We start from the raw sequence: 24,408 nt of genomic DNA on the forward strand, positions 1-24,408 counted from the left end.
CCGTGCCCATGCCCAATTAAGAGAAGCTTCAGCTGAAGCCACTGACCCTCGTGTCCTCCAGCCGTGTCCACTCCCGAAGTAAGAGACCATGTCCAAGTTTCGTGTAATCTTATACAGTACACATCAGACTGTCGAATTACTACTCGGTCTTCTTTGAGACCTTTGTGAGAGCTATCCATTTCCGAAGAAGTAGTGGGTTGCTAGGAGAGGTCTGCAGACAGGGAGACATTGCAGCATATGGTACAATATGAGTTGAAGAATCGAGAAAACCGAAAGGCTCTAGCTTGTGGAAACAGAGATATTATACAATACGGAGTATTTGTCAGTCTTGAGTAGAGGATGTAGATCCGATCTGTCCGATCAAGGAACGAGTCCCAGTTGGGATAAAGATCGTCGAATACGTGAAGTACGGATCCACCCGTATAATGAACCTATTTCAGTGGGGCCCGAAGGTATCGTGAAGAATATCTTTCGGCAGGATACTCGTACTGCGTAGCAGCGTCGACCCTCAACAAATGGAATTTCCCCTTTAACCGTCTCTCCTCTTCCAACACAAAAGACATATATTTCCTCCCTTCCAAGCCAACTTTTCAAATATCCCACCATGACACTAAGTACGATGTCAACAAAAATTGGAAGTGAGGAGGTTCTTCATCCAACTCCAGATCATCTCAATCAGACTACCCAAAATGGCATCTTGGCCCACCAGGAACCTATCATTCCCTCCTTTTCTCTGCTCGCTGGAAGCGATGGCTCAAAACATATTCTGCCAACAGTCGCCAAACTATGCGGCACCGTCGCAGATGATATCGAGGATGCTTACCCTTGTACGGTAGTGCAGGAAGCCCTGGTAGCATTATCTGTCAAAACTCCACGCATGTATGTGGCGCGGTACGTGTATCGTTTAAAGAACGGTATCCCCTTTGAGCAGTTCCGCACTGCGTGGGATGCCACCGTCAAAGCTCATACAATCATGCGTACGAGAGTCGTGCAGCTCGGCTCAAGGGGCGTGGTGCAAGTTGTCTGTCGCCAGGGAATCGAGTGTCAGAAGAGCGATAATCTCCAAGAATATCTCGCAGAGGACTGCCAGAAGGAGATGCCACTGGGAGCACCGCTAGCACGAGCAGGTTTCATTCAGGATTTGGACCCAGAAAGTCCTGCTCATCTTGTCATCACACTGCACCATGCCTTGTATGACGACTGGTCGTTGGCCTTGATCCTGAAACATATCGAGGCGGCGTACGCTGAACAACGAGTGCCAGATCAGCATTTTTCCCGGTTCACTGAATACTGTCTGAAGGCGTCCAACGAGGAGTCAGAGAAGTTCTGGTCCAATGAGCTCACACGCATGAGTCCGACCTCGTTCCCGGCTGTGCCAGCCGAGTCCTACACGCCAGCAGCGACCAAGTCATTCATCCTTGAAACAAAATTGGCTCAATCTATGGATTTCGACAGTTTATCCACGACAGTGAAGATGGCTTGGGCAATCCTCATTTCGCGTCATACAGCATCCGAAGAAGTTGTATTCGGTGTCACTGACACTGGAAGACGCGCTACAATGCCAGCAGTTGATCTGATGAGTGGACCAACGATCGCCACGTTCCCCTTCCAGGTTTTGGTGCAAGGCGACCAATCAATTGGCGAGACTTGGAGGCAACTGCACCATCGTCGGGCAGAGATGGTCCAGCATGAGCAGTTCGGCCTCAACCAGATGCGCATATTGTCCTCAGACGCTGCGGCTTTGTGCAAATTCCAGAGTCTTATTGTCTTGCAGCCGAAGAGACGTGATGACTATTCGCTGTTTAGCGAGGTCACTCAAACACAGGATCTTGAAAACCATGCCACATTCGGAACATACCCCATTACACTGGTTGTCGAACCTGACGGGAACACAATCAGCGTGCAGGCTGTGTACGATCATCACATTGTCCCCGAGGTCCAGATGAAAAGAATACTTCAACAGCACTCGCATATCATGAAGTGGATCAGCCGTGCAGAGAATTCATGCGTGGATGATATTGAGGGCTTATGCCCAGAGGATCAGATGGATTTGAAGACATGGAATAGTCTCAGAACTCCTGAAAATGTCCAATCTTGCGTTCACGATTTGATCTCAGAAATGTCCCGATCTCAACCACAAGTCACAGCTGTCTGTGCTTGGAATGGAGAGCTCTCATACGAAAGACTCGAAACCCTTTCGAGTGGATTTGCCGTGCAGTTGTTGGAGGAAGGTCTCATTAGACCAGACACGGTTGTTCCGCTCTATTTCGAGAAATCCAAATGGACTGCCGTGGCCATTCTGGGTGTCATCAAAGCAGGTGGTGCATTTGCCTTGTTGGATCCCGCCATTCCATTGAAACGATTACAGATGATCTGTGAGGATACTAGAGCACCGTTCGTGGTTTGCCCTCCAGAATTGGCATCGAATGCAAAGGACCTCACAGGGAGCGTCATCGTGATAGACACCGATGATAGCCACGACAGTGGACTTGCGGTGCGTGCTCTCAAGTATCACGGATCCGAGGTCAGTCCATCGAATATTCTCTATGTCGTTTATACTTCTGGGTCCACGGGACAGCCAAAGGGAGTGGTAATCGAACATGGAGCATTCTGTTCAAGTGCGTTGGCCTACATCAAGGTTGCCGAAATGGATAGGGAAACAAGAGCTTTACAGTTTGCCTCGTACTCATTTGATGTGAGCGTGACAGATCATCTGGCAACCTTGCTTGCCGGTGGCACCATCTGCATTCCTTCCCCTGATGATCGGATGAACGACATCATCAGTGTCGTTAGTAGATTCAACATCAACTATGCAGACTTTACGCCATCCTTCCTTCGTTCACTGCGCCCTGAAGATATGCCAAGTCTGAGAGCTATTGCTGTTGGCGGAGAGGCACTGTCCCGAGCAGTGATCGACATCTGGGGAAGCCACGTTCGGCTGATCAATATCTACGGACCAGCCGAGTGCTGTGTGCTTACCACCATTCAGTCTCAAGTTACCTTGGATTCCGATCCACTCAACATTGGATTTGGTACAGGAGCCGTATGCTGGGTAGCCGATAGCAAAAATCACAATCGGCTAGTACCCATCGGTGCCATCGGCGAGCTTTTAGTCGGAGGACCCATCGTGGGGCGTGGATATTTGAATGATCCCCAAAAGACGGCAGCTGCTTTTGTTGATACTCCCGATTTTCTCCATAAAATGCCAGCCTCATCACCCCACAATCGAGTCTACAAGACAGGTGATCTCGTACAATATGCGCCCGATGGGTCTATACGCTTCCTGGGTCGAAAGGATATGCAAGTCAAGCTTCGGGGTCAGAGAATCGAGCTTGGGGAAATCGAACATTGTTTGAATCAATGCTTAGAAGTTGCTGGTTTGGTGGTGGATGTGATCAAGCCCAGAAACAACAGTGAATTGTTGGTTGCCTTCATTTTGCGAGGCCAAGTGGAGAAAAGAGATCCAACCAAGCTTCTGCGTGACCCCGAAGATGACTTCCGGTCCAGCATTATCCAGGCAGAGGCACACCTACGAAGCCAACTTCCGGGTTACATGGTCCCCAATCTGTTTTTCCAGCTCGAGACAATGCCTACCACTGCATCAGGGAAAATAGACCGAAAAAGACTGAGAGAGCATACCTCATCGCTTCCTCTTGAAGATCTACAGAGATACGCAGCCGCAAAACAGGATAAAAGATATCCTTCGACTCCGCAGGAGAAGGTTCTCCATAGCTTGGTGACCCATCTCCTTGGGCTGAAACCTGAGGCGGCCGGTATGGATGATACCATGTTCAGCTTGGGAGGAGACTCAATCACCGCTATGCGGCTTGCTGGTTTAGCCTTGGAGAAGGGCAAGAGGCTGACTGTTGCTGATATATTTGCACACCCAAAACTTTGTGATATGGCGTTGGTGATGGAAGACTCCGATCTGGATTCTGCCCACAAACAATACGGGTCGTTCTCCCTCATCCAAACTCCCAACGCCGAGCAAAATGACTGTGATTACATCAAACGCGAGGCAATGAATCAATGCAATGTCACAAGTGACTCCATTGAAGACGTATATCCCTGTACAGCTTTACAGGAAGGTATGATGTTTCTTTCCATCGCCAACCCTGGTACCTACCAATGTCGCTATCTCTACACAATTCCGCCCGAGATGACAGAAGAACAACTTCAGCAGGCTTGGAGACAGACCACGGAAGCAAACACCATCCTCCGTACCCGCCTCTTCCAAGCCGGTTCTAGTTTGTATCAGGCAGTCATTAAAGACGACAATGTGGTATGGGACAGCCCAGATAATCTGGACGATTATATCGTCACTGACATGCAACGGCATGTGGATGTTGGCGGACAGCTTGTCCGAATGGCTATTGCCCCGGCCACACCCGATCGACTTCGAGTTTGGGTTTTGTCATTGCACCACTCCCTGTGTGACGGGTGGACAGTTCGACAACTTCTGGAGCAGACAGCGGCGGCGTACAGAGGACAGACTTTGGGAGTTCGTCCTTTCAGCTCATTTGTCGAATACGTCGTGGGAAAAGAGGGCGACGAAGCAAAGGCTTTCTGGCAGACCGAGCTCGAAAACCTCGACCCGCGAGCTGCAGCCTTCCCATCAGTTCCTTCGTCCCAATACTCCCCTACGGCAGGGGCTCCGTTGACATACCCTGTCATGGGCCTGTCAAATAAACGCACCGGCCATACTTTGACAACAGTCATTCGTCTAGCTATCGCCAGTGTGATTTCGCGATTTACCGGGTCCTCTGATGTCGTCGTTGGTGTCACAACATCAGGACGTAGTGCTTCTCTTTCTGGTATTCTCTCCGTCACCGGTCCGACTTTATCTTCCTATCCTATGCGTATCCAACTAAACCCGTTGCAAAGCATTGAAGCGGTGTTGTCACAAATTCAATCAACGTCTATCCGAGTGCTCGATTTCGAACATTTCGGTCTTCAGAATATCCGCAAAGTCAGCCCGGAAGCCACTCGCGCCTGTCAGTTCCAGACCTACTTGAATATTTGGCCACTCGACGAATCTGAAGCTCCAGACCCGTTCGTCCAACTGGATGATGCTGCTGGCCGTACAGAGTTTGGTGGCTTTGCCCTTGCTATGAGTTGCATGTTGGAGTCCCAGAACAGTGGCTTTACCGTGGTGGCAAACTATGACCCCGAAATTATCTCAGAAGATCAGTTGACATCACTTCTCTCCCTCGTCGAGCAAGCAGTTCGTCAGATCTGGTCAGATGATTCCATTGCCCTCGGTCAAATCCAGGCAGAAGATTCGGAGACTGGGATCAAGGAGCCACTACTCATAAGTTCCCAGCCATCTGATGAGATGGCCTGGCAAAAGCCAAACGTTGATCCAGCCACACCAGTTGCTAAGCGGCTTCCATCGACTCCGGTCGAGATACAGATGCACAAACTCTGGGCCCAGGTCTTGAACCTCAATTCAGACCAAATTGGCATGGACGACAGCTTCTTCCAACTTGGTGGGGATTCCATCGGTGCAATGAGACTAGTATCTTGTGCTCGAACAGATGGTCTCTCTTTGACAGTCGCCAACATTTTCAAAAACCCCGTGCTGGCCTCCTTGGCGCTATCTAGCCAACCGTACACAGGGGTAACATCTTCAATCGTTCCTCGTTCGGATGACTTGAGGCATCACTTAGAGACGAAAGCAATTTTGCAGGAACTGTATCTCAAGAAAGCCCCATTCAACCAAGATGATGTCGTGGATATTGCTCCCACAACTGAGGTCCAAGCAGACCTAGCAGGAAGACCTCATGTATATTGGCTCCTGGAGATCAAGGGCACGCTGGATACTACACAGTTGAATCATGCTTGTGCCACGTGGAGCCAAAAACACAGTATCCTCCGCACGGCCTTCCTTGATCACCGGAAGCAGCTGGTTCAGGTCGTTTTGCGAGAACATAATCCGAGTCTGGTCCCAAATATCACCGAAAAGAATCCCATGGATGTTGCGATAGCCTGGTCGAAGGAAGACTCTTCAACAACTCCGATCCTTGGCATTCCCTCACTTTCATTAGCGCTAGTGCAGCAGGATCCATCAAATTCCGTATTAGTGGTGAGACTCTCCCACGCACAGTACGATGGCTTATGCATACAAAGGCTGCTGGAAGATCTTCTCGACCTATACCATGGCAAGGAGGTCGCAGCGTCGGCGGACTTCGCAAAGTATGTGCACCACTGTCGCGACCATGAGTCTGAGGCGTTTGGGTTCTGGAAAAGCCTCCTCATGGGCGCCGAGATGACGCCGCCCATGCTCCCTAAGGAACTGTCTGTCACCTGCGAGCCATCTATCATTGAATCTGTACAGCAGGTGCCTCTCATGACCTTGCCGCCTGGGATTACAATGGCAACAGTTGTGAAGGCAGCATGGGCTATGGTGCAGTTCCAGTTCCATCAGACCAATGATGTCGTGTTCGGTCAACTAGTCGTGAGCCGGAACACGGGTGTCGAGGAGTTGGATCAAGTGGTCGGACCCTGTATCAACCGCATTCCTGTGCGCGTCCAGAGGGTCGCAGGGGAGTCACCCCTTCGATTCCTGCAGCGAATCCAGCAGCAACACGCAGACTCGTTGCAATTTGACACTCCAGGTCTCAAGGCCATAGTCAAGGGCTGTACCGATGGGTGGTCCCCAGATACTATGTTTGGGTCGTTCATTAATCACATACCCAAGGACTCCGCCGATGATGAGTTCGAATCTGGAGGCTTGACTTGCAGACTAGACGCCTGGACCAAAAACGCACCTCCTCCAAACATCCGGTTGACCTCGACCGAGGGAGAAATGTTGAAGATCAGGATCAACGCTTCCAGTGAGATCTCAACCAAGGCCCATCTGGATGAGCTCAACGCTAGGGTTTGTAAAATGATATTGGAATTGTTGCATGATGTGTATACTCCCTTTGCCGGCATCTGATCTGTAAATTATTTTTTTTGCTTAGTTTCCATCGTTTATTCTTTGTGTATGTGGCATTCGTTGATTTCTGCCCCATTTTGCATAGAATATCTATATTTGAAATTTGATTTGTTGTTCAGTAAGCTCTTTTTGACTTGGTGTTGTATGTAGGACATGAAGGAATATGATGTGTAGGGAAGGAAGTACGTGATGAGCTGTTTACAATTGACCTCGGGAGGAAGGAGTGTCGAATGACGTAAGGTAAAATCCACAAATTATGCCTGAGGCATAAGTTATATGCAAACCTTGCAAAGTTATCAGGGGACATTTTTTCAAGGTCACGTGTACCCCATCTGGAATTTCTTGAGCCATTGATCCTCCACCTTATCTCGTGTCACCGCTGGGTTTATTGCCATTTACAAATCCTCGACCTTTACCACTCTCGCGCCTTTCACACCTGATCTCGTCCCGGTGACCCGCCTTTTCCTCCCGACTCTCCCCCCGTCCACCTCATTCACACATCATGGATCACACGCGCGATCCTTGTCCTTGGGTTGCCCTGAGCGACTTTGGCGGTGCCTTCGCCATGGGTGCTATTGGTGGCGCTGTCTGGCACGGTGTTAAGGGGTTCCGCAACAGTCCTTACGGCGAGCGCCGGATAGGCGCGCTCACAGCAATCAAGGCGCGCGCCCCCGTTCTCGGCGGTAACTTCGGCTGCTGGGGAGGTCTTTTCAGTATCTACGACTGTTCAATTAAGGGTATCCGCAAGAAGGAAGATCCCTATAACGCTATCATTGCTGGTTTCTTTACCGGTGGCTCCCTTGCTATCCGTGGTGGTTATAAGGCCGCCCGCAACTCCGCTATTATGTGTGCCGTCTTCCTCGCTGTCATCGAGGGTGTCGGTATTGGTTTCCAGCGCATGATGGCCGATAACACAAAGCTCGAGGTACGTCGAATTTGTCACCTTCGAGTTGATCCATATGCAATTAGATGTGTTTGCTAACCATGAACATTATTAGCTTCCTCCCCTTCCTCCGTCGGAGCAGAAGGCCCACGCTTGAATACCCTCCTTTCGGTCCATATCCTCCTTCAATCGCCGTCAAACTATCCTCCCTTCTATCTCTGTCTTCATATAACAACATCTTCACATCAAGTCTCTCTTCTCAGGCGTTCGGTTGATGTCATTATTCCTAAACATAGCACAGAGGCTCCCGTTTTGTTTCTACTTCCCTCCCCTCGCTTTTAATACCGCCTCCCACGGCCTGTGTCGAAGCATTGTACATTAAAGACGGCGAATTCATCCTCATGGCTGGTTCTAAGACCGGTGTATGTCTTTTCATGGCCGCATGGCTTAACCACAAAATTATGATGACATTTTTTTTCTTCTTCCTTTATACCTTATGAAATAGACATCGAAAAGCGCATATAAAATGGAACCCTGCTAATAATTCGTGGACTGAATAGTCTATCCTTACCCCCCCTCTCGAGAAGCTCTCAAACACTACCATGTAGATCGAGACGCCAACTGTATATGGCCTATGGACCCACTTATAGTATGTGCGATTGTACTCCCAGGCTGAGGTCGCGAGGCTCTTCACTGGCTTGTCGAAGCCGTTCCCTTACAGTAATTCAATATTACAATCGAATTTGAGATACACAATGCTATGACCAGCGACCCAGCACGCACTAGCGCGTACCGGAAATCCACCTGACACCGGCCTTTCTCAACGGCACGTCCGCCTTGATCTTAGAAAAAGGCCTCATGACGCAATGTGAATGGTATAGCTATTCCCTTCTATATTTTACTGAAGACTTACGTCCAGCTCTAGCTGATACCCGAGGGAAAATTATGGGCGTATCACAATAAAGAATGATTGGTCTAAGGAGAAGATAATGGCGAAGCAAAAGCCAGGCTACAAGAGTACGCAATAGAGGAAGAAAGGATAGGAACACGACTCTGGTTTCTTTCGCTTGGAAATGAGTGTGGTGAAGTAAAGATGGGAGTTGCTCAGTATCTCCCCGACACATTACCTCCGGTCTACAACACTGAACATATCCCAGCTGCTATCTCTTAGATATTGGAAGTCTTTGATATCCTGAAATAGTGCCTAGTCAGCCTTGCTTATATAAAAAGCCACTAGTTCCCCGGCCCCGGGGGCCAAGGACCAAGGTTGCTCCTGGGCAGCCCCACAGCTACCCGAACCCAAGGACCTTACTATCACGACTATCACAACTTTGGAACAACATCTTTTCTCCATGGAGCCCGTCAGCTTTGCTGTCGGAATTATAGGACTCGCGGGTCTCTTTAGTACTTGTTTGGAGGCCGTTGCAAGATTCGATTCATGGAAAGAGTACGATTCCGAGTTTGGTTCTCTTGTTGCCCAATTTAAAGCCCAAAAGCTTCGACTGATAAGGTGGGGTCTGGCCGTGGGCCTGGAAGACGACGAAATATCATATGAGCACAACCCTCTTCTTGATGATCCAAAGATTGAGTCAACAATTAAAGATCTCCTCTCGGCAATCAATGCTGTTTGCCGTGATGAAGATAAAGCGTTCTTGACGCCAATGCTAGGGAAAGATGAAAACCCCACCAAAGACCAACTAACTCCTCGCCATGCTCCCCGTGAATCCAAACGCCAGAGACTTGGCTGGGTGCTGAGAACCAAAGCTAAGCGAGTCGCCCAAGTTGACCATTTCTCCAAATTGGTAGAAACTCTTCATGACTTGATACCAATCGAGGACCCAAAGGGGCACAAGGGCAGAAAGCCCACCGGTGGTAGGTGATCATGCACCACTATGTAGAATATTTGAAAAGCTCATCAACTTTCCTTTTCTAGACAAAGTGTCGGAGGCAGATGCATGGCAAACCGAGCTCAAAAATATCTTGAAGAGCATAGAGACTCAGATCGAAGGTCATACCTACCCCATTATCCACTCATAGTCTTTAGCTTATGGTTCATGATTTCAGATGAGTATAAAAGAGATCTACATGCATGGCTGCTCGGCTCTGCCTCTACGAATGATCTGTATGAGATATTTTCTGAAAGGAAAATTGTAGGCACTTGCGAGTGGGTTTTGGACCAGCCCTGGTTCCTCAACTGGACCTCGCCAGACTTCCCAACGGGGCGTGCGAAGGTCCTCTGGATCAATGGCCCTGCGGGGTTTGGGAAGTCAGTCATATGTGCAAGAGTCATTGACTACCTTTCTTCCAATTCGAAGGATCCCATTGCTCATTTCTTCTTCTCGGCCGACTTTGAAAGCAGAAGGGACCCATTTGTTGCTATTAGATCATGGTTATCCCAGATGATTCGTCACCCTGTCTTTTTTCTTTAGCCCGCGACAGATTGACAACTCAACAAGGACACAAAGCAACCCGTGGCGATACGCTAAGACTTCTACGTGACCTTGTCATGGGGATACCACGGTGTACATTTGTTCTGGACGGTCTCGATGAATGTAGATGGGCTGGACAGGACCAAACCCCCAACGATGGGGCCTCGATCGTTGACTTTCTGGAGGCATTGAGACAATCAGTTGCTGGTACATCTACTCGCATTTTGATTGTTAGCCGTGATGAGCCAGAGATCCGGGCTTGTCTGTTTAACGAGGCTTCTATCAATGATGCCAGTGTGATCCAGCACAGCATCTCACCCGAGGACGTCCGGCCCGATCTTGAGATATTTTCTCGAAGAATAGTGAACAAAAAGCTACCAACAAAAACAGAGGCAATAAAAGGGGATATTACCCAAAAATTGGCCGAACGCTGTAACGGACAGTTCCTCTGGGTCCAGATGCAGGAGAGTCAGCTGCGCGACGGGAAAAGTCAAAAACAGCTTGAGAAAACAATCAATTCCACTCCGCCTGGTCTTGAAAAATCATACGACCGAGAATGGATGGGAATCTCGCATCTACCGGAGTATGAGCGAGAACGAGCTATCTCCCTACTACGGTGGGCCGCGTTTGCCCTTCGACCTCTTTCAGTCTGTGAACTGACCGGGGCTCTCTTGGTCAGCGCAGATTGTGATGAGGTCAGATTTGATGGGGTCCCGGACAGCATCAACGAGGGTTATATCAAAACAGAAATAATGGAACTTTGTGGGTCATTGATTGACATTCGAAGTCCCCAGGCAGAATGTGATCTTGGGTCGAGAACGGTGCATTTGGCGCATTTCTCTGTCAAGGAATACTTGCTATGTAATCTTCCGACGCAAGGGAGACTACTACAACTCAACTCGAGTTTGAAATCCCCAAGTGAAGGAATTGAGAACACCTTGGCTGCTAAGATGTGTCTTTGCTATGTGGACTGCCAAGAAGTTTGGCAAGAGACTCCTGAGGAGGGAAGGAACCAGATCCTAGGCTCTTTCCGGGATTATGCAGCCAGCTCATGGTATCAGCACGCCTCTTTTGGAGATGTGCGTGACTCGGAGCTAGTGAAATTTGTGAGCCGACTTTTTGACATCGAAAATCCAAACTGGGCCTCGTGGAAAAAATGGTTCGACTTCAATGATGAGTCACGAGGGATACAGTGTACCAACTTCACAGAGGATTCAGACTCATCGGTCTCTGAAGAAGGACGAATTATCCAAACCACCTCCATGAGCCCTTTGTACTACGCAACATGGCTTGGCCTGACTGATACCATGGACCTCCTCCTGCGAAGCAAAGAATGCCCCATTGACGAGCAAGGGAACTTGGGACAGACGCCGTTAATAGCAGCCTGTGAAAGAGGAGACCTAGAGGCTACGAAGAAGCTCTTGGACAATCATGCGAATGTCGAAATCGCTAGTGATAACAAGCACACTCCTCTTCACACTGCCGCGTGCAATGGGCATGACGAAGTAGTGAAACTGCTACTTGAGAAGGACGCCAAGCTGCGCAACGTATTCGATGGTTCGACAATGCCACTTTTCTGTGCATGCATGAACGGTCATTATCAGGTAGCCCAAGTACTCCTTCAATGGGAACCTGATATGATCGTTGGACGTGGGGATATACCTCTGGTTGCTGCTTCCTACGGAGGGTTTTTGGACATTGTTCAGCTCCTTATTCAGAAAGGAGCACATGTTGGTGCATCTAATACGTCCGGAAGGACAGCTCTATATACCGCTTGCGACAGAGGTCATGTTGATGTTGTGCGCCTATTGATTGACAACGGTGCAGAACTCAACATTCAGGGCCCATTTGGATGGACGCAAGTAAATATCGCCGCTGACCGGGGATTTTTAGACATTGTTCTACTTCTTATTGAGAAAGGGGCAGATATCCATATCCCAAACGAGAATGGGGATACACCCCTCTATTCCGCTTGCAATGGAGGTTTTATTGAGGTCGTGCGCCTATTGCTTGACAAAGGGGCAGACATCCACCAGCAGAACCAATTTGGATGGACACCAGTAAATGGTGCCGCTGATGAAGGTTTTTTCGACGTTGTTCAACTTCTTATTGAGAGAGGGGCAGATATCCACATCGTAAACAAGGGGGGAGGGACCTCTCTATAACGCTTGCTACGGAGGTCATATCGAGGTCGTGCGCCTATTACTTGACGAGGGTGCGGATATCCACCATCAGAACCGATTTGGATGGACGCCAGTACAAGTGGCCTCAGATAAAGGGTTTTCAGACATTGTTCTGCTTCTTATCGAGAGAGGGGCAGAGGCAGATATCAACCTCCCGGACCAGGATGGGGAGACAACTCTCTATAATGCGTGCTACAGTGGCCGCGTTGAAGTTGTCAAAGAGCTTGTTGCAAATGGAGCAGACCTTGAATTTGCAAATGAAAGTGGCGTGACGCCGCTAAACATCGCTTCTCTGCATGGATTTTTGGACGTCATTGCTGTACTGCTCGAGAAGGGGGCCGCCATTGAAACCACGGACATTGTTGGCAGGACACCCATATACATGGCTTCACTCAAAGGCTATGTGGAAGTTATTAATTTGCTACTCGAGAAGGGGGCAAACATTTCTACCATTGTCGACGGTGGTCTCACGCCTCTATATGCTGCTTCATCCAATGGCCACACAGAAGTTGTCATTCTTTTGCTCGAGAAGGGGGCATGCATTTCTACCATTGCCGACGGTGGTCTCACGCCTCTCCTTGCTGCTTCATCCAATGGCCACACAGAAGTTGTCATTCTTTTGCTCGAGAAGGGGGCATGCATTTCTACCATTGCCGACGGTGGTTTCACGCCTCTATATGCTGCTTCATCCAATGGCCACACGGAAGTTGTTAATCTTTTGCTCGAGAAGGGGGCAAGCATTTCTACCATTGCCGACGGTGGTTTCACGCCTCTATATGCTGCTTCATCCAATGGCCACACGGAAGTTGTCAATCTTTTGCTCGAGAGGGGGGCAAATACTGCTAGTATGACTAACGGTGGCCACACGCCTCTACATGCTGCTTCATCTAGTGGCTACTTAGAAGTTGTCAATCTTTTACTCGAGAAGGGGGCAAACATCGCTAGTATTACATACGATGGCTCTACGCCTCTACATAATGCTTCGTTAAATGGCTATATAGAAGTTATCAATCTTTTACTCGAGAAGGGTGCAAACATTGCTAGTGTTGCCGAAGGTGGTGTCACGCCTTTACATGATGCTTCATTGGATGGCTGTATAGAAGTTGTCAATCTTTTGCTCGAGAAAGGGGCAATTATTGAAAGCGTGACGAAAGGTGGTGCCACACCTTTACATTTTGCTTCATTGGATGACTCGCTAGACGTCGTCAATCTGTTGCTCGACAAAGGAGCAGCGATCGAAAGTTTAGATGTCCGTCTGGGGACACCGCTACATATAGCTTCAGCTTCTGGTCATACCGAAATTGTGAATCTGCTGCTAAAGAGGGGCGCGGCCGTCGAGAGTGGGAATTTTGATGACAGGACGCTCTTGCACTATATCTCACCACGTGGCCAACTAGAAGTCATCAACAATTTCCTCCATTCTGAAAATCTCAGGATCGATATTCGAGTTGGAAGCTGCACACCACTGTTTTATGTTGTCGCGCGAGGCCGCAGCAAAGTGGTGAAGCTTCTTCTTCTTCCACCCCTCTCTGAAAATGCGAGGGATTGGTATAGCGTGATGCGACTTTTAGCTGCTGCGAGAAACGGGTACGAAGAAGTCATCGACCAGTTGGTCAGGTTGGCAGGGCTGAAGTCGAGCCTAGACAGATTTGGTCGAGACTTGATGTGGTGGGCGATAGGGATTGGGCGTGGTCGAATCTTTAGTCTGATACGCCAGTGGTACTACACAGAAAACCTTGGTGCTCGAATCCCTCGAGCTAGTGACGATAAGCTATGGTCTTTGGTCAATTTGAATCTGGGGCGGATTTGCGACGTCTGCACTCGGCCTATACTGGTTAATACTCCATATCGCAGATGTGAAGGTTGCAACAATTTCAGCATTTGCCTACATTGTTCAGGGTTCAAGGTGATATGCCTGGACACTGCTCATGAGTGGTCCTCCTGCGGGCCTGATGGTTCTGGTGACAGTGAGACGGATAAGAAGGATGAGAGGGGGGACAGTAACTAAGGCCTTCATACAACTTTTATTTTAATGGTTTACTTCTAGCACTGTTCAGGGGTGATATATAAACGCTTTCTTGATGACCCCTAGTGAAGATTTTGCATCACGATGGCCTTCGTAAAACTAAATCTTTCCCCTAGGACCTCAGAAGCTGGAGATGACCAGTTCTGAATGAGAGCAGCTCTATCTGTGAGTTCCAACAAAGACTGCAACAGAGTGGTTGTAAAGAAAAGGGCTGCCGAGAGCGGTATAGAAGTAGCAGGTATTCGTTCCGAATTGAACATGAAAGGCAGGCTGGTGTAGATCTCCTGTAACAGGAGGGAAATGACCTCATATGACTGGTCATGTTGTAGTTTGAAATTATCGCCTGCCAACATTGCGGGTGACAGTATGTCAAAATTGTCGATGATTATCCGGTTGGCTAGAATGCGGGCTAAACGATAGTAGTTCCACATTCGAGCATACCAAACGTCCTGATAAATATATTGCGGTCCTTCGAGAAACTCGTGATAAGTCCACGATGCAGGAAGTGAAGTTGCCCAGTTTTGGAGGGATTGGTCACTTTGTACGGCCAGTTCAACTAGCTTGCTGGGTGTAAAAAAGCTCTGATTGCCTAAGTCACGAATATTCACCAAGGTACCCATGATAGCAAAGAGTCTAATTGCCGATAACAAGGGATCCTCGTCGTCTTGTAGGGTATTTGATGGCGCTCCAAAGTGACTTGGTAGTTCCAGTAAGAAGCGCGGAACCGTTTTGCCACTAATAAGACACGCCAGTGTCTGGAAAGTATGAGTAATTAGTAAGATTCTTCTTCTTCAATGGCATACCAACGTACTGTGGTATAGCAGATCTCTATGATTTCTTTCACCGGTGAGGCTGGTAGACCATTGGCAGAACACAAATAGCCCAAGAATGCAGCAGCGCCGTGGACATGCTTTTGCCAAGCATGTGAAGAGGATTGGTTATCGCAGGTTATCATCTGAAACGTCAACCATCTGTCAGTCCGGTGGTCAAATTTGGATCAGCGGGACATCAGAGCACAGAACCTCGAAGATAGACAAAATGAAACTTCCAGCGATAGATTGTTCAATCCCAGAGCCGTGATGGGCAATAATTGCTTTATTAAGGACCCTTATAGCAAAGGTATATTTTCTTCGCGCCAGATCCATCATATTGGGATCTTTGTGGACAACGGCGAGTGCAGCGAGACCAACAGAGGTAAGGCTTATAGTGGCGGAAGATGGGTGCTCCGCACCGGAATCCATCCAGTGCCTACACCCATCGCCTAGGATCCCAAAGTTGTCGGTAAATACTTTTTGAGCAAGTTCTTCGATATTGAAAGTGGGTTTCATTGCGACTAGGCTCCAACAAGCGGCGTGCTTGTTCGCCGTGATTACCCTGCTACTTGAAGCATGCAACTTTCGAATTGTCGACTTGGTCTGATCTCGAAAGAGTAGATCTGACTGAGACCTATAACCAGTGCAGTCTAACCCGGCTCGAGCGCACTGGCTGCATCTTGGTCTGAGGAGATTGCACTTTCGAGATGTTAGTATGGTCAACAAGGCTGGCCAGAATTTTGTGGAAATTAAAAGCCAACCTTGATTCTCCTAGACCTGCAGTTCCCACAAGCCGGGCTAGCTCTGATAGATCCCATGGGCGGCGCAGCGTGCGTAATTGAGATAATCCAGTCAACGCACGTTGCAATAGGAGTAACACTGCTGCTTGGGCACCAAAACTCTGTTTCTGGGTAGCTGAAAAAATGTCTCACAATGTATCCATTTTTGTGGCCACCAAGGCAATAGAGATATGGTTGGAGATCCTGTGAGCTTGGAGTTGTCCCATTGACCCAGATGAGTGGGGGGAAGACATCCTTAAACGGCCTCTCATTGGTTCATAATCCGGCGCTAATCCACGACTGACTTACCCAAATGGGAATAGCGCGAACATTCGTATTGATTTGCCCTTGATCTCCAACACAGCCATATAAGTGGGATTGTAAGGCACTATACCACGACGGACTTGTCTAATTCGGAATAGAGCTTACGGTGCCGTCAAATTACTTTTCAACTCATGAATGAGTTGCCTAATGTAGATACCGCCGATAATTCCACGTAGGACCATAATCATATTTTTATCTATAAAAGGAGGACCAGACTGTGTTCGTTATTGTTATCTTAAAACAAGATATTTCTCTTTCGATTCACTCCAATTTCTGCTTGCTCTCTTCATCCTAGGATTGCTCTATATAACTTCACTTTCAACCATACTTTCATCTAATATGGAGCCTATTCGGAACGTCGCACTCTTGGGGGTTAGTTGACTGACAATAAAATGGCGATGTTTGTTATACTAATATGCGATTAACAGAAAGGATGGCTGGGATCCACAGTATTGGAGCACCTTGTGAATACTGGCTTTCAAGTCACGGTGCTGAGTCGCACAGCTGGCTCAATGGACGAACCCTCTTCTAGCGTCAAGACTGTGCAAGTCGATTATTCGTCTATCGACAGTCTTGTAGCTGCTCTCAAGGGCCAGGATGCTGTGGTGTCTACCGTCGGCGCGCCCGGTATTAGCGCACAGAAGACGGTCATCGATGCCAGTATTCAGGCTGGCGTCCGACGCTTCATCCCTTCTGATTTTGGAGCACTCACGACCAGGCCTGGAGCAGAGTCCCTTCCGCTGAACGCTTTGTGGATAGAAATCCAGAATTATCTCAAAGAAAAGGCGCTGAGCGGTCAGATCGAGTACACACTCTTTGCTGTTGGGCCGTTCTTGGAATTTGTCATGTCGATGCCGTTTTTGACCGACCTGCAGACCCAGACTGTCCCACTGTATGACAATGGTGTGCATACTTTCAGCTCAACTAGTGTGTCAAGTGTTGGGAAAGCTGTCGCTGGTGCTTTGAAGAATGCCGCAGCGACCAAAAACCGCTTGGTTAGCGTTCACGACATTGTTCTGACTCAAAACAAAATTTTGAATCTGGCAAAGAAGTACTCAGGGCCTGATGTCAAATGGATGGAGAGTCCAGTGGACGCAGCGGCTGAGCTTGAAACAATTCTTGAAAACACCAAGCAGAGCGACCTGGACCTCTTCAAAACACTTGCACTGCTGAAATCTGCGCTCTTGGGTGGCAAGTTCGAAGCTGAGTTCAAGATTTTGGATAATGACCTTGTCGGAGTGAGCCTTCTTTCCGATGATGAATTTGAGAAGATATTTGCCACGGCCTTTAAGCCAAGCCAGATGATTGCACAGGAGGACCTCCAGGCAAATATTGAAGGGATTCAAGGCGAGGCCTAGCAATAAGATAGCAAGATCTTGCAGTCAATGTTGTTACATGGTGTCTTTCATTTTGTGTGTGTTTCCTGTGTGTTCGAGTGTTCTTCAAAGAATTTGATTTGGCATTATTTCCAATTGACAAAACCAGCTAATATTCTCGATTTTGATCAATGTAGCCACCAGTAATTATGCGAAGGATTAAGATAACCAGGAAAGGCGAGAAAGACTCCAATTCATTATCCGACCCAAGCCGAGCTTGACCGAAGGAGGCAAAATACTCCGCATGCGCTTACTCTTCTGATATTATTGAACAAGACTCAAGGGGTTGTGAAACAAGCACCAACTAATCATTTTGGCGCGCTCTGTCAAAATGGCAGCCCCACAGAATATCGTGGCAAAAAGGCGTGGCTGTGTTAGTGGGTTATAGGAGCAGATTTGGAGCCTTGAAATGGATAGAATTCTCATGCTGGACAAAGAACTTGAAACTTGAACTACCAAAAGTAAGAATACATATTTTGGTGGGAAATTATTTTGCTCGTAGGTGGTATATAGCATCCCGGGATCATATTCATCAACATTTTAGTCGATTGCTTTCATTGTAGACTTCTCTATTCCAACTATGCCAAGTGAGAGGTTCCACAGAAATCTGACGTAGAATAAGAGTCTGTCCAGGTGCCGGACAGCTGCGGACCCATTTGAACAATCTTGGAAGAAGCCATAAAGAACTGATGTCATCCATTATGTTTTATTTCGGATGTATTGTGGATGGAAAGAAAAGTGCTTTATTCGATAACCAAACTGGTTGAATGATTGGATCGAACTGAACTTTCACGATGGAAATTCTAGAAAGGCAACTTACACTCGCAAGCTGATGACGAGGTCTGACGAGGTGTTCGAGACCAGATGTGGAAATATCAGCCGCATGTTATGATTGGCTGTGACTCTCTCAGAATTTAACCTTATTGACTGAATCCCCACATCTAGATCCACATCTATAATTGCAGTGTGTAGTCTATCCGTTCTTCACACTCTTTGGTCTGAGGGTTCCATCCTCATCCGGGCAAACTCCACCGAGTACAATAAAAAGATGGACATCCGCAGATATGGTCTCCTTTTTCTTTTTTTCTTCAAACACATTCTTTGAACTTCAAGTCACTCTTTTTCTTGAAGTCATTCATTCTTTAGAGGTTGATCCTCAATTACTGTCTCTGTAGTATCTCTGTTAAACCAGAAGATCATATTATCTTACCACTTTCATTCACTCTATTTACAATCTTCCATCATGATGACTTTCAACGTCTTCCTTACCGGCCTTCTCGCTGCCACCGCTGCGGCCCTCCCCCACTCTGCTCGATCCGGCGAATCCGGTACCGTTGAGACCCGCGATTCTAACGGCGGAGGCGGTCTTCAGATCGTCAACAACATGGGTACCGACCTCTATGTCTGGACCATCACCGACAACCCAGGCGAGATGAAGACTCTCAGCGCCGGAGGTGACTTCAGTGAGGAGTGGACCACCAACGACAACGGTGGTGGTGTCTCCATCAAGATCTCTGCCAGCGAAGACCGTGACAGCGTCCTTCAGTTCGAATATACCCAGGATGGTGATACCCTCTTCTGGGATATGTCCTCCATCGATCTTGACGAGACTTCCGCATTTGTCAAGTCGGGCTTCACCGTCCAGCCCAGTGACACAAGCTGCCGTACCGTCTCTTGTGCCCCTGGCGACGTTAACTGCAAGGATGCTTACCAGCTCCCCGATGACGTGAACACCTACTCTTGCTCATTGAGCTCCGGTTTCACTCTGACTCTGGGATAAATTTCCTGGCATGAATTTTTCTTTTTCTTTTCTTTTTGGAACCGGCTGGACCGATGGAACTTTGTACCTTTTTTTTCATGATTCGCAGAACACTAATACGTCCTTGTTGTGTTGAACATTGTGGATACACTCTTGGATATGTATATAAACTTCTGCAGAAGTGTTGTTATTTAGTATTTAGCAGTGAGCTAGCTTACCAAGTACCACTGGCAAATACATTCTAGAATGTGTTGAAAAAAAAAACCTCTCCTAACTATTTCAACGTGTAAGCATAATTTGATATTCGTATGATTCGCCTTGCGCATCTCAACATGGTTTCTTGCTATTGCCATTAACTTATCAGGGGTGTGGATTTAGATTTTATGACAACATGAGACTTACGAAGCTCCTAACTTGAGTTGCTGTTGAGGCTCTGCATTCATGATATACTATGACCTTGATCCTATCCTCTCCTCTCTAGGACTAGTCTCTTCTCCCTTCCAGCAGCAGATAGATCAAGCCATGGGGTTTCCTTGGCAGATACAGGTTAGATGACACTGTCGTTGGGAGTAAGAAACGGAAATTCTAAGCTAGATAAAGATATGTTAGGCTGGTGGGCTGGTGGCTCCCGGCAGACAGCATTATTCTCTGTAGATACATAGTTTGCTCCGAGTCTCTCCTTGTTTCTTCCTTCTTTACCTAAGTGTCTCGGTTTGCTGATGGCATCGGTCCGGTCCTGAAACTCAACCGTGTGAAATATAGCTGCCAAAAGTGACCTTTTGATCCTAAGGAGCAGTGGATTTGATCGGCTTTTCTTTCTGCAAGAAAAACTGTATCGGGCGATCCAGCCCAATCATAAAGCCCGAGGAGAATCCAAATACCAGAAATCCCTTGCTGCGTTACACGTAACACATGGTATCTATCCGATTTGATCACTTTGCCGATGTGGTTTACATATGTGGTTGCACTAGCATCGACACATCTATGTTACAGGGAATTAGCACTGATACGAACAGGATATCCCCAACGATGGTGTATAGAAGTCGTGGGCGAAATCCGCATATTGGGTAAACCTCACGTGCGATTTATGCCTCAGGTGTCAAACTGAAACCCCGCTGTTCCCCCAGACCTTGTGACTAATCTCTCGGCCAAATCGTTGGACCGAGGCTCATCGCGAGTCTGTGAACCACCGAGGTTGCTTTGCTTTATAGGTTGCCTGCACCCCATCTACACCTCCTCTTCCCCAGGTTTTCTTTTTCTATTACCTTCACTTCACACATCTTCATAATGGCTTCTCCTCGTAAGTGATTCCCCTATGTTTACTTTGCCTATGCCCGTTATTTTCATGTGATCCACTCCTTCATAGCCGATGGCTTCACGTGCATGGCCTCAACATCGATGCTAACCACCGTTGAACAGAGCAAATCCGTACCCCGATCACCGATCTTCTCAAGATCAACCACCCCGTCCTGCTGGCAGGCATGAACGTGGCTGCGGGGCCCAAGCTGGCTGCCGCTGTCACCAACGCTGGTGGCCTCGGAGTGATCGGCGGTCTTGGTTACACCCCTGAGATGCTCCGCGAACAAATCACTGAACTCAAGAGCTACTTGAACGACAAGAACGCTCCCTTCGGTGTCGACCTTCTCCTTCCCCAGGTTGGCGGCAATGCCCGCAAGACCAAGTAAGAAGACTCGATCGCTGCGATACATTTTCCATTGCGGACACCTTGCTAATCGCGTTTTGTTTCGGCAAATAGCTACGACTACACCAAGGGCAAGCTCGGTGAGCTCGTCGATATTATCATCCAGGAGAAGACTACCCTTTTCGTCTCCGCCGTCGGTGTGCCCCCCAAGGCTATTGTCGATAAGCTCCACAGTGCCGGCATCCTCTGCATGAACATGATCGGCCACCCCAAGCACGTCCAGAAGGCTCTGGATGTTGGCGTTGATATCATCTGCGCCCAGGGTGGTGAGGGCGGTGGCCACACCGGTGATGTCCCCACCACTGTCCTCATCCCCGCCGTTGCCAAGTTGGTCGAGGGCAAGAAGAGCCCTCTGACCGGTCAGCCCGTGCAGGTCATCGCGGCTGGTGGTTTGTACAGCGGTAGATCCGTTGCTGCTGCTCTCATGCTCGGCGCCTCTGCTGTCTGGATTGGTACCCGCTTCATCCTGTGTGATGAGGCCGGTGCCCCCGCCGCTCACCAAGAGGCTGTCCGTACTTCCAACTTCGAGGATAACATCCGTACCATTATCTTCACTGTATGTATCCACTGGCTTTGTTATTGTTAAAAAATACAGGTTGCTAACAAACGATATAGGGCCGTCCCCTCCGTGTTCGCAAGAACCCCTACATCGTCAACTGGGAGGAGAACCGTCACGAGGAGATCAAGCAGCTCACCTCCAAGGGTATCATCCCCGTCGAGCACGATATGGAGAACATGCCCGATGACGCCGATGAAGAGACTCTGGACAATGCCCGTCCTTTCCTGATGGGCAAGGTTGCCGCCGTTGTCAACGAGAAGAAGTCTGCCAAGGCTATTGTTGATGAGCTCGTCGACGATGCCGCTGTTCTGCTCAAGAGTGGCAGCAAGATGGTTTCTAAGCTGTAAATAAACTATTCCCACTATATTTCCATCTCTATAGTCATATTCAGCGTTAAAATAATCAAACTCGACTGGCGATATTCCCGGCCGATTTTTGGAACTTACTTGAAATTTCTCAATGTCGAATGTAGCTAGCACTCGTATAATCCCCTCTCAAGGCCGCTAGGGAATTACCCCTGCTATTTCCGAAAACCTTCCCTCCAAAAAAAGCACTTAAGCGCCTGGGTGGGTACTTGATCACCAACCACTGCTCCGTATTCCACGTGGAGATCACATCCATAATCTGTGTTACCGGCATTAGCTAGTCAATCTCTGATATAAATAGATTGTCGATCCTTGTTTTTCTCATGAGAGCTGACTTTCCTTCCCGTGTCTAGATATTCTTGTGAGCTGTAGATTGGTACTTTGCTCACCTCCTTTGCTTAATTAGATTAACGCACGAATACGAGCGAAGATGTCGAATCTTTAGAAGCTTGGTATAGCTCATGCTGTTATAGATATATATCAAATCTCGACTCAGGTTGTTCTATCACCGTCAAAGAGCTGGTTGTGAATGTGATTGGAAGTGGCTGAAACATATGTATGAACAGACTTTGAGTGATATCCCTGCAGAAGAGCCTACACCTGTTTCCTTCTTCCTCGCACGGACTGCCACGGAGGATATGACCCAAATGAATGACCACACGCGAGAGATGGGCAACAGGCAATTGGATCTCGGCATGCATCCGCTGCGACCCGACGAGATCTCCAAGATACGCACATTTGCACAACCAGTGAGACTAATCCAATGGTATCATAGTTTGATAACAGAAGACCTGATAGTGGAGAGTTCATCCAAGTGTAGACCATCTAGCCATTACATCCCAATCAGGAAGGAACCTGGAGAGACGGAAGTGGCTAGGTACCGAAATAGATCCATCCATCCATATCAAAACCAGTATCAGTAATTCATGGCAGCCCCCAGAGCTGAGCGCATCTCACTAACAATCTCTTTCAGTGTGATTCGCGCTTCGGTCAACTCTGAGCATTCCCGAGATCCTGCGCGAGTTCAGATTGTACATCTAGATACTAGGTCTCACTTGGTCATTTCAAGGTTGGCTCCTACGGAGTACACATAACTACTTCACAGGCTCCGCAAAGACGGAAGCAGTTGCCAGGTCCTTTGGCCTCCTAAACTGCCTCAATGACACATCTGCTTATCCACCTAATTATGGATTGATCTAACTATAAGTCGCGCACGCACCGTCAAGTACTAAATTGAGCCTGAGAATCCACGCCCACCGAATGCTCTGCTCCCACATGATGAGGTGCTTCCTGTACGTATTGCATCTGTGCCGCCTTGCAGGACGGAGAGATTCTGGCCAATGATGCACTATATCTGACTATATGGTACTTTTGTCTCTTTGGTCATGGCATTGAGTTGTGGAGATCGGAAAATGCTTCCCAGTCTTTGGCATAGACTCGAAGGGCGCCGTGATATCAATCATCTTCTCAGCCTCTGAGCAAGGCCCTCGGTACCAGTCTGAGAGCCCCAGAGAGACCAACAAGTCAATTGTCATGTTTGCTTATTGATGCGTTGTTTGTGTGCGCCAAAGAATAGTCTCTCATCTATCGAGGTCTGGTGGCCGGGCCGGGCCGGTCTCCATAGCGAACCATGGGAAGTGAACATATGGGCAACCCCCAAAGCTGGTATAGGTAGACTTCAGGTAAATTGTATTGATGTTGAAGTTGGATGAATATCGAGATCAATCTGGTACGATTTCTCACTGTTGGGTGTTGATGTGGCATGACTCGGTCGTACGTTGGGGCAGCCGTTCTTACCCGAGTAATACCGCCGACTGGGCGAGATACAAGCCTGACACACCCCGTGGACGTCACCAAGATACCAAGTCCTTTTCAATTAGATATAATGTCGATCAAGTTTTGTGTACCACCTCAATTTTAACCTTGGAACATCCAAGATGGAATATCAAAAGTGAGCACTAAAGCGGAAAGGGAAAGGTCCTGAAGTGTATATATATAGCCTTGTGGAGAGAGCGTCGGCCTCAGGGACCTATGTCTCCAGGTCTATGGAGTATCAACTCACTATGAAGTTTTCTTCTCACACTCATAGCGAGCTGAGGATCGATACACTCAGGCCCTATACTCTAAATAAAGCACTGCAAGCGCCGTGGCGGGGAATGAATTGACGTGACAGGGGGCCCGAGGACCAATGAATCACCGATTCCCACGCGATAGACCAGATTCAAATTTCAAGAGAAAAATCCCCGCATCAGACGCCTTTGTGATGGATCA

At 48.2% G+C, this 24,408-nt stretch overlaps 9 protein-coding genes across 9 annotated transcripts; 8 read left to right on the plus strand and 1 right to left on the minus strand.

Moving 5' to 3' along the window:
• Nucleotides 1-604: 604 nt before the first annotated feature.
• Nucleotides 605-6,940, plus strand: N7517_005253 (uncharacterized protein; the record flags this gene model as incomplete). The annotated part of the gene is made up of 1 exon (XM_056722983.1): nt 605-6,940. One exon carries the CDS (start codon nt 605-607, stop codon nt 6,938-6,940), a length of 6,336 nt encoding a protein of 2,111 aa, XP_056579233.1.
• A 502-nt stretch (nt 6,941-7,442) lies between these two features.
• N7517_005254 (uncharacterized protein) lies at nt 7,443-7,980 on the plus strand (the record flags this gene model as incomplete). Its single annotated transcript, XM_056722984.1, has 2 exons — nt 7,443-7,865; nt 7,939-7,980. The coding sequence occupies 2 exons, from the start codon at nt 7,443-7,445 to the stop codon at nt 7,978-7,980; spliced, it is 465 nt and encodes a 154-aa protein (XP_056579234.1).
• A 1,195-nt stretch (nt 7,981-9,175) lies between these two features.
• Nucleotides 9,176-9,860, plus strand: N7517_005255 (uncharacterized protein; the record flags this gene model as incomplete). The annotated part of the gene is made up of 2 exons (XM_056722985.1): nt 9,176-9,695; nt 9,757-9,860. 2 exons carry the CDS (start codon nt 9,176-9,178, stop codon nt 9,858-9,860), a joined length of 624 nt encoding a protein of 207 aa, XP_056579235.1.
• A 469-nt stretch (nt 9,861-10,329) lies between these two features.
• On the plus strand, nt 10,330-14,443 carry N7517_005256 (ankyrin repeat domain-containing protein; the record flags this gene model as incomplete). Its single annotated transcript, XM_056722986.1, has 2 exons — nt 10,330-12,387; nt 12,443-14,443. 2 exons carry the CDS (start codon nt 10,330-10,332, stop codon nt 14,441-14,443), a joined length of 4,059 nt encoding a protein of 1,352 aa, XP_056579236.1.
• An 80-nt stretch (nt 14,444-14,523) lies between these two features.
• On the minus strand, nt 14,524-15,789 carry N7517_005257 (uncharacterized protein; the record flags this gene model as incomplete). Its single annotated transcript, XM_056722987.1, has 3 exons — nt 14,524-15,216; nt 15,273-15,416; nt 15,484-15,789. 3 exons carry the CDS (start codon nt 15,787-15,789, stop codon nt 14,524-14,526), a joined length of 1,143 nt encoding a protein of 380 aa, XP_056579237.1.
• A 926-nt stretch (nt 15,790-16,715) lies between these two features.
• On the plus strand, nt 16,716-17,734 carry N7517_005258 (uncharacterized protein; the record flags this gene model as incomplete). The annotated part of the gene is made up of 2 exons (XM_056722988.1): nt 16,716-16,748; nt 16,805-17,734. 2 exons carry the CDS (start codon nt 16,716-16,718, stop codon nt 17,732-17,734), a joined length of 963 nt encoding a protein of 320 aa, XP_056579238.1.
• Nucleotides 17,735-18,995: 1,261 nt separating this feature from the next.
• On the plus strand, nt 18,996-19,532 carry N7517_005259 (uncharacterized protein; the record flags this gene model as incomplete). The annotated part of the gene is made up of 1 exon (XM_056722989.1): nt 18,996-19,532. The coding sequence occupies one exon, from the start codon at nt 18,996-18,998 to the stop codon at nt 19,530-19,532; it is 537 nt and encodes a 178-aa protein (XP_056579239.1).
• Nucleotides 19,533-20,798: 1,266 nt separating this feature from the next.
• On the plus strand, nt 20,799-22,119 carry N7517_005260 (nitronate monooxygenase; the record flags this gene model as incomplete). Its single annotated transcript, XM_056722990.1, has 4 exons — nt 20,799-20,811; nt 20,931-21,192; nt 21,268-21,769; nt 21,829-22,119. The coding sequence occupies 4 exons, from the start codon at nt 20,799-20,801 to the stop codon at nt 22,117-22,119; spliced, it is 1,068 nt and encodes a 355-aa protein (XP_056579240.1).
• A 572-nt stretch (nt 22,120-22,691) lies between these two features.
• N7517_005261 (uncharacterized protein) lies at nt 22,692-22,957 on the plus strand (the record flags this gene model as incomplete). Its single annotated transcript, XM_056722991.1, has 2 exons — nt 22,692-22,886; nt 22,913-22,957. The coding sequence occupies 2 exons, from the start codon at nt 22,692-22,694 to the stop codon at nt 22,955-22,957; spliced, it is 240 nt and encodes a 79-aa protein (XP_056579241.1).
• Nucleotides 22,958-24,408: the final 1,451 nt, after the last annotated feature.

The sequence above is a fragment of the Penicillium concentricum genome, assembly GCF_028827145.1.
Source record: "Penicillium concentricum strain IBT 3081 chromosome Unknown utg000002l_segment0_segment0, whole genome shotgun sequence".
In the NCBI taxonomy this organism is placed as follows: Eukaryota; Fungi; Ascomycota; class Eurotiomycetes; order Eurotiales; family Aspergillaceae; genus Penicillium; species Penicillium concentricum.